This window comes from Eurypyga helias, unplaced genomic scaffold (assembly GCF_000690775.1).
Source record: "Eurypyga helias isolate BGI_N326 unplaced genomic scaffold, ASM69077v1 scaffold3615, whole genome shotgun sequence".
Taxonomy (NCBI): domain Eukaryota; kingdom Metazoa; phylum Chordata; class Aves; order Eurypygiformes; family Eurypygidae; genus Eurypyga; species Eurypyga helias.
In genome coordinates this window covers 7,660-16,961 of record NW_010251892.1, presented here as the reverse complement: position 1 = coordinate 16,961, position 9,302 = coordinate 7,660, and the positions used below count along the sequence as shown (strand labels likewise).

General features: G+C 38.9%; 1 protein-coding gene across 1 annotated transcript in view; it reads left to right on the top strand.

The window, feature by feature from the left end:
• LOC104510025 (E3 ubiquitin-protein ligase Midline-1) overlaps positions 1-9,302 on the top strand; it is a gene marked incomplete at its 3' end in the record, with an annotated part of 66,549 nt that overhangs the window by 51,245 nt on the left and 6,002 nt on the right. Inside the window, exon 2 of the mRNA XM_010152153.1 lies at positions 880-975. Within this exon, the coding sequence (XP_010150455.1) occupies positions 880-975 (96 nt within the window). The remainder of the gene's footprint in view (positions 1-879; positions 976-9,302) is intronic.

Sequence of the window (9,302 nt, the reverse complement as noted above, 5' to 3'; positions counted from 1 at the left end):
CCTCCTCCTCCTCACATGCTTGGATTCCTTTCTGTGTATACAGAAGGGAGAAGGGAGGCTGAAACATTTGCTTCCAGACCTGTCTCACATGCAGTTTTACAGTGGCCAGGATGCGGCCTCAGATCTGGAAGCTAGAAAGCGCTCCGTGCTCCCAGTTTTGGGTATTTATTGCAGCCCTAATCAGTTGATAAACACAGAGACAAGTCACAAATTCTCTCTTAAGAACAGTTAATGAAGTCACAGTCTGTGAGTAGATATTTCATTCTTATGCATAGAAAGGATGTTTTTCTTTAGAATTATTTATTAAATTTATAACTCTACTGAGCTAGGGAATTAGATCAATTAGATCAATTCCGCCCCAGCACTGTGAATCCAAAGAAGAATGTGTTGGCCTATCTGCTGGGTCTTTACAAGTCCAGTCCCAAAGCAGCACATGCCCAGAGACCTCAGTTAACATCAAGCTTTTAAATTCAGATGTTAGACTGAGAGGAGGAAAGAAGGAGCCAAAAAGTGTTCTCAGACATAATAAGCCACATTTTTTGGTGAAATGTTCTTACTTTCCCCCCTCTTCTCCTTACTTCTTTTTTTTCCCTTGACTAAAACTGATTGCTTAATCTAGTTTTCAGTAAGTCCTTAGAAATTCTGTTTTCTAGAACTTGCTCTTATTTTGAACTTTTCTGCTCTCTTGCCTTGCCATACTTGATGCATAGACAAAACATCTAATGGAGCATATCAAAATGCAAGTCTCATGTTCATATCTGTGTAAATGCAGATTTGTGAAATTCAGATCCTGAAATGTATCAGTTTTTCAATTGTTCACCTAAATATTACATTCTTCAAAATGCTGATGTGTTCTTTTTTTTTTTTTCTTTTTGACAGCAAAACTTGGAGAGTAACCTCACCAACCTTATTAAGAGGAATACTGAACTGGAAACTCTTTTGGCGAAACTCATTCAGACCTGTCAGCATGTAGAAGTGAGTACTGACCTCCATTAAAATACTTGTAAACTTAATTACGTTCACTTCTAGCATTCAGGAGCAAGAGTTTAAATAAATTAAAAAAAACCCCCAACCTTACCAGCACAGAACTAAATTAAAATACTGATAAACTGATTTGGAGTTTTTCCACTGGTAAATGGTATTCTCAATACAGATGACCTCCTTTACATTCCTTCCTATCCCTTTTTAATTATGATATGTTTGTATGGCCCCCACCACTGCTATACTTGAGCACGTCACTTACTATCTGTAATATGTTTATCTTTTGGGGTGCGTTCTGAAGGCTCAGTATCGTGAGGCGCACATGCTTGTTGACAGATACACTGGATTCATTTAGATACAGCAAGTTCATCATTTGCAGTGCTATCAGTTTTCCTAAGTTTAATTTAGGACAGCATGGGAAAGTTAATGGGGTAGGAATCAGAGGAGCTGGCACAACAGAAATACCACTGATTTAGAGTGAAACAAACTTCAGAACTCAGTCACAGAGAAAAACTATTGTCAGTTGAACAGCTAATTACTAGTCAGGTTAGCAGGGAAAACTTATTTTCCCTGTGAAAAATGGTTGGGTTTTCATTTCCGTTACAGTGCTGTCAGTTGACAGGCTTCTGCATAGGACCATTTCACTTCTGACTGCATTGCAGTTCCTGCAGCAGCCTCCTTTATTCAGAGAAGGGCACGATGTATGTTCCTAGAAGACAGGCAGTGTTAAAGAATAATAGTGTTGTATGGAAAAAATATTCCACTTTGAGTATGGTTGTCTATACATGTTAAAGGAAACAAGGTTTCTTCATCAGGGCTACCTAGGGAGTAGGCCTGGGGAATTTGAGTGAGGAAGGTAGTCTTAACCCAGATCTTCTGAAACACGGATAAACTTTAAGGGAAAGTTAGCTGTGACATGCATTGCTGTAACACAGCCACCTGTCTGCTCTGCAGAAAGACACACTCTTTTGAGGGAAGCCTGTTTTTAATTTCTTATAATGTCCTATAGGAGTTCTCCATAGAACGACTTATTTTCTGTCTTTTTCAGACTAAATTTCAGTCACCTACTAAGCCCAAGAGCAGCTTTTCTTGTGAACAGATTCAAAGTCACATCTAGAAAATCTGGCATCTGCTTAAGTACCTTGTTGACTATAGCAATGGCAAATGATGCAGAAAACACCAAAAAACCCAAAGCCAAACAAAGGCAAACCAAAATAAAAATCAACCAAACAAAAAAACCCCAATCACTTAAGACTGTTCTTCCAAAGTGATCATCTCATCCATTTTTCTATCAGCTCCACCTCTATGGAGCCTTACTGGTTTCATAGGGCTCAACAAAACCTTTAAGATGTGTCTGTCCACAGTATCAGACTTGAGTTGAATGGTTTGAGTTCTTTGTGTGGGCAGCAATAACGTCAGGGGGAACAACAGTAGTACCAGCTGGAACGACTGTAGTAGGAAATGAGACAGAGACAAGGCACGTTTTCTTCCTCTGTATATAAAACTCAGAGCAAAACCCATGAAGCAGATGGGCCCAGGACAGCATAAGGCCTCTTCTTCATTAGTGGCCTATGTCCAAGATGGGCTAGATCTGGAAAATTTTAAATTGCTCCTCCATCTCCTCTGCAATTCTGCAATACATTACCAACTCTGAGGTTTAGTATTACAAAAAATCCAACTTACTCAACTGGTAACAGATGCGCTACTGTCCCTGGAGTCCTGTTTCAGAAAATTTCTCTGTAGACATAAAGCAATAGCAGCAAAGTTGTTAATGAATTCCTACCACGTTTTATTCATCAAATTAGTCTAATTAGCATTTAAATTAGCTAAATATTAAGAAATGAGCTTCAGTCAAAACCCTGGATCTAGGCTGTACTGGAAATCAGGCAAGGGGGGGTGTGGAATTAAACTTTAAAGCTATCTCTGTTTCTCAGACCTTTGTGAAAACTTCAGATATGATGTGAATATTTCCAACAATAGGGAAGCTGAGGCTTAGATAGATTTTTAAAAGTCAGTATGCTCTCCTTCTTTGTGCTTCTTTGTGACGAAATTCATCCCAGACCAGGAACCGGAAGGAAGCAAACAGTATATTTATTGTAACATTGTTACAAATTTAAAATTACAAAATATTAGAAAAAGAAATGCTGAAATTTACGATGATTCTATGAGTGTTGCCATATGAACTCTCTCCAAGGTTGAAGTTAATTTTATAGGAAATATTTTCTTTTTCATTTTTGTTGCAGTCTATTATCGATAATGATGTAAAATATATTGTATACAATTTGTAAACGTGTGAAAACATAGGTAGTACACTTTAAAAACTGCTTTTACCTACTTGGATTTTCCTTACCTAAATTTAAATAATTTTGATAATGGTATTTTAATGTCAATTTAGATTTTTGGGAGTTTAAAAACAGTTGATAAACAGGAAAAAAAAAAAAGCTTTGGTTTTCACACAGAATTTGAACTTTGAAAAACAAGGTAGGAAGTGAAATTATTATTCCTTGTGTCAAAGTTACGAAGTTTTTATTAAGGGGTTTATAAACTTAAAAAAAAAAAGTTATGCTAATTAACATTTATTTGTAGAAATGAACGCTAACTTTTTTTTTAAAGTCTTTGTCATGTCATAAACCAAAAACATCAATATTACATGAAAAATGAAACAGGAATGTCTTTTTTGGCTTTTGATATGGAGCAGAAGCTGATGTTTCCGAAAATGAACAACAAACAGGCTTTGTGTCTTTTGGATAAAGGAGTCCTTGCCAGCCAAACCAAATGTTGCCACAGAGCCACTGTTTCTCATCAACCAAGTGAGCTGTTAACAGCTTCCCAGCAACCAGCTTCACTGCAGATTGACTATCCACCCATGCATCCTTCGCATCAGGGAATTGTACCTTCATTGAGAGCAAAGGCCAAATCCTGATCCCTCCGTGTTTTAAAACTAATGCTTATTCCCTCCTGAAGGAGAGTTGTTTTCACTTTTCATTCATGTGAGCAGGCAAGGACTGGTTGGCGATGTTCGCTGTCTGGAAGCTGGACGCCTTCCAGCCAGCGGGGAGGTGGGATCTGGGGCTGCCTTTCATCACAGCAGTGGAGGCATAAATCTTGCCTATTTTTAGATGGAGTTTATCAATTTATGACAAGATTTATCCTGATGGGAGGACCTGATCTTGATAGGCTTGAGAAGTCCACTTCCAGTCTTGCATTCCCGTGGGTGGTTCTGGGCATATTGGCAGGAAAACTTTTGCGAATAAATCAAGCCAAACTTGTATTCTTTTCTTCTGTAAGTACAGCAGAGATATAAAGAAGCATTTTATAATAATAATTTTAATAGCTGAATCTCTGATTTTATATCTAATATGAAAGTATAGTCTGTGCTAATAGTTAGTTTATGGTAATGCTGAATTTTAAAAATCCCGTTTTCTCAAAGAGAACCACACACTGAAAAGTGAGTGCTTGAGACTATACCACTCCTTTCTGTCCCAAATCCTCCTTTTGGGTTAGGAGCACCCTGCCACACTGATTGTACTCATCTTTCAGACACGTCCCTAACATGTTTTTTGTTTTACACTCATTTTTCCATCTTTCCACTCTTGCTTCCTCTGTAATCCCATCTGTCATTTCTTGGTTTTGCAGAAACCCCGAAGGCTGTTAATCAGGAGTTTTGTTTTCCTTCCTTGGAGACAACGGCAGCTCTAACAATCTCCTGCCTTTGGCCAGGCTGCTTTCCGCAGAGCACCCTCTCGCTTGGGGCCCTGGTGATCTGGCTCTGCTCCTTGCTCTGTTTAGGGAAGGCGGCTGTGGCTGCCTCCCTGGGGACAGCAGGCTTGGCTGCATCAAATGATAAACTGATTCATAGGATAAAATATAGTTTTCACCACAAACTGAGAAAATGGAATAGAAGTGACTACTAATCTGAAATATGTTTATTTGTAGTCCTAGTTCACAGCATTTGCACATCTCATTGTATCTATGGAAAACTTTTTAAAAGCATTAAAAACAGTCCTGGACAATTTTATCTTTAAATTGGGATGTTCACCCAATGAGAGAGCCTTACAGCATGTGGCTAAATCAGCATGTGGCTCCTACAAGTCCATAAAAACATCCGTGCGTGTCAGGAAAGCAGCTACTTAGTTCTGGAGCTATTATAAGGGGAAGATGTTTGAGGGAAGAGGAAGTAATATAATTATTTATGCTTTGGCAGAACAGTCTAGGTACAAGCCATCTACCTCAGCTTGAGGGAGAAGAGGCTGTATGTAGCTGGATCCAGTCCCACTGGGTGAAACAAGGCTGCGGTAACTGGCTTGTAACAGATGTGTTACACAAACTGCTCATGTGAATACCTGAAAATTTCTGTAGGAGCCTTGGACAAATCTTCCAAAACCACTATTGTAAAATGGGGATTGACTGGCCTAGGATAAGGCAATATGGGTGATAGCATCCCTGTGGCCATACCAACCCACTGTGTGTGGGAGGGGCACCAACATGGGAGTGTCCCGGGGTGGCCACCTCCCTTACTTCCCTCCCTGCAACCTGCAGCCCTAGTACCCTTCCCTGCACCCCGCCTCGTGCAAGGCAATGGGGGCATTGTCCTACTCTGCTGGCCCGTGCCTTTTCCAGCTGTACATGGTTCTGGATTTAGCCACTTCTTGGTTGAATCAGGGAAGGACTTAATGCTGTAAGCGCTTAGGTTCTCTCCTTGGTTTTAGTGTCATAGAGTTCTCTGCCTGCCCAAGTGCTATGTCACAGCAAATTTGCTTCTTTGTCACAGTTTCCAAGGCATGATGCTTCTACGAATGTGTGAGGTTTCTGCAAGCATTTTTTAGATCATGGCATTAGTTGGCATAAGGCACAAATTTGAGCATGAGCCTCTTTTCCCAGTTACCTTTTTCCTAAGCAATTTGATTTTTGTTTCTGGACTTTTTTCTCATCTCTTCTAGGAAATATATGATTAAACGTCTGTTATGTAGTCAGTACCATGAAGCTTCTCTCATCTGTTAGGCAGAAACATAATCTGAACTCAGCTGGAGGAAAAATTGGAGCAATTATCTAGAGGGGAGGGGAAAGGAAATATGTTTTGCTTGTAGACAGCTTTATAACATCTGTATCTTAGTCTTTCTGTTTGTTTTGCTTTGTTTTCAATTCACCAGACGTCATAGGAAGCAAATTCTGGACACCGCTGCAAAATCATTTTTTGGTTGTATAAAGAAGGGAAGTCATTTTCCTCCGACTGTGTAACCCTCAAAGTGCTACATCTTTTGCTTTCTGTTTGTAATGGAAACGCTCAATTCCTAGCTCACTTCTAAAGATCTGCTGCAGGCTAAATCTCAGCATAAAGTTCCCAGGCAAAAATTGTTTTTGTGTGTCAAATGGTGGTTTTTTATAGCCATGTTATATAATCACCTGGAGAGAGAGAGAGAGAGAGAGAGAGAGAGGAGAAAAAAAAAGTAGTATGTTGGAAGGACCCTTTATTTCACTGACACAGATACTGAGCACTCACACGTCAGACACATTTTAAATCAGTGTAACAACAGTAAGTAGCACAAAAGTGATGAAGAGAAGATGGCAGGACCTGGAAAAACCTGCTGCTGCCTCTTTTTTTTTTTTTATTTTAGTGGCTGATCTAAGAGAAATGAGCCAAATGGGAAAATTATAAATGATGAAAATTTGCGTTTCTGCTAAGACTTCAGTTACAAGGTAGCTTCTTCAAATTCTGTGACAAAATGTCTCCATCAGTTTTTATGTAAGATATAGCATTTAGCATTTCTGTTACTTGAAGGACAGCAAAATCAAAGCTCGGCTGTCAACGTGATTCCCTGAGGACACTCAAACAATAAAGAGGCTTTGTCTGTGACATTAAAAAACAGCAAGTACTCTGTATTCACTTAGTTTCATGGTACTCACTCCTTGACATTTCAGACCATTTCAATCAAAGCCCAAGTAGACTCAGAAGTTCTCGTTAGGGAAATTTAGGTGGAAAGCCTGTATGTAATTCCTGGTGTCGGAACTGAGCAAATGGCCTTAATAGTCATACAAAGGTGACCACTAATAGTTTGGAGTAAGGAATCTACTTTGATGGGTTTTTTTTTAGAGAGTAGGAAAGGGGCAATGGGTTAAACAAGTGTTTACCATCACTGTGAATTATGTGGGGCAGATAACTTGGAAAATAGCTCCACTGAAACTTGCTTTTTCCTCTGCCCCAGTATTTTGCATTTCTGTGAGGATGCTTGTCCAGCAGCTAAAATTATTTGCTATGTTTAAGTGCTAGAAGTAACTGACATCTTATGATGTGTAAAATAGACAGGAAAATATGACTTGAAGGATATAGGGAGTTCTTAGTCTCAATAAGAGACTAATTAGCAAACTTCATAATATGCATAAAACCCTAAGGAGGAGTTTACAGCATTTGTTTCTTAAGATGGTTTCTAATGAGAGAGGGTACAAGAGACACTCTATTAACATTATTTAGGTGAAATATGTGATACCATCTCATTTTAATTTCTAATTACTTTAGTTCTACATTTAATTCCACCCTCATAAAAGTTGGTTTCATTCAGTGAAAATCTCAGGTGAGCTTTAGTCAAAATCTTAATTTTATGTATCATTAAAGAGAAACGTCAGAAATAAAACATGACAAAACACGTTGCATGGCGTATGGCAATATGGAATATTCATTCAAGGATGTCCTAAATTGCATGCCTAGTAAGCCTTAGCCTGGTAGTCAAATATTATTTGCCTAAAGAATTATTCAGTTATTTTCACAAATTACTAATTAAATGTATAATTAGTCCTATAAATATATATATAATGGAACACTTACGCATACATTTTATGTACAGATTAGGCATGTGCTAGAATATGTTATTACACCTACAACTGTTTTGTAAATTCTGGAAATTGGAATCATAATTATTAATAACAGGCTACATGGATTGTATGAACTAACAGCAGTGCTTGCTATTGCCTGTTAAGACAGCCGGTTCCCATTCACTCCCTCTCTCCGTCTCACATCCATACACGTGTATGTGTTCACATTCTTGTTAGCTGATACTGCCGTGACGCTTTGTCCTTCGACTAGAAAATAGGGTTGAGTTCACTGTTAGTCACTGGTTACCTAAAGCTGCAGGTAATAATACTTTGTGCCCACCATCAGAGGATGGCAGTCAGTCAAAATCTTATTACTTTTGGGAACCTTCTGTCTTTGAGACGTTTCCCTTTATTGGAACAAAATACTCCTGCGTTCCCCCTTTTTTGCCTAACATAATAGCTGAACAGCCACTAGAGCAGCAAGGAGACCAAAGGCATTGGTCCTCTAGGATGTTAAACACTAGGTTAAAGACCCTTGATTCTGGATGAGAATTTTAAGTACCGAACTGTGACATACCAGGGCACTGGCTTCATCTTCATCAAAGGACAGGCAGTCCTTTGAACTATAGTGGTTACTTGATTAGTTTTGTTTTTCTACCCAAAATGAAACACATCAAGTGGAATATTTCGCTCAGCATGAAAAAAAGGCTTTTTTTTCAGGAAAAACAAAGTAAAAACAATAAATAAGTAAATACAGTTGAATTGAAAATATATTTTCATTATTTAGATTCAAAGAACGGACTAACATAAAGGACAAAAAGAATGACTGGAAAGAATTAATATGACCCGTTTACTGCATCTTGAAAAACACATCCCTCTTAAGGGTTAGTTTTACAATTTAATCTGATCTTAAGCCTCATTGCTGCCGAAAGCCCCCACCTCTGCTTCAGCTCTCCCCATTGTGTTCCTCTACCTGATTCCCATGTGTTCATGCAACAGCTGGGTCAGCCAGGTGAGCTCAGCCCAGCCATTTCCCTGGGTGGCCACACTGGCTTTGGCGGATGGAAGGAAAACAAGGAATACCTTTTTCCTGTTTGGCAGTATGATCCCAGAGCAGTTTAACCCAGTTGTGAAGCTGTGGTTTGTCTCTCAATAAATGTCTTCTCTCCAGTGTGCTTTCCTAGCCCGAGAAATGTCAGCTATAGTTCCGACATGATGCTGCATTTGGGTTTTATAAAAACAATACTTGGTTCACTGAAGCAAGCTAAGTCGATGGTCGATGGGCCTTATAGCTGTCAGCATACACATATCTGGAGTAGCTCTTGGCGAGAACTTTCCAGATCATTAGAATTTAAGATTTTTTAAACGTTTTTAATGGAAAAACTATTAAAAAAATTTGTTTGTTTTCCATGAAACTTCTGGTTTTTTTTGGTTTGGTTCGGTGGTTAGATTGTAAATGTCACTGGAGGACTGCTAGGTTTTCTTGCGTTTAGTTTCTCAGCAATGTGCTTCAA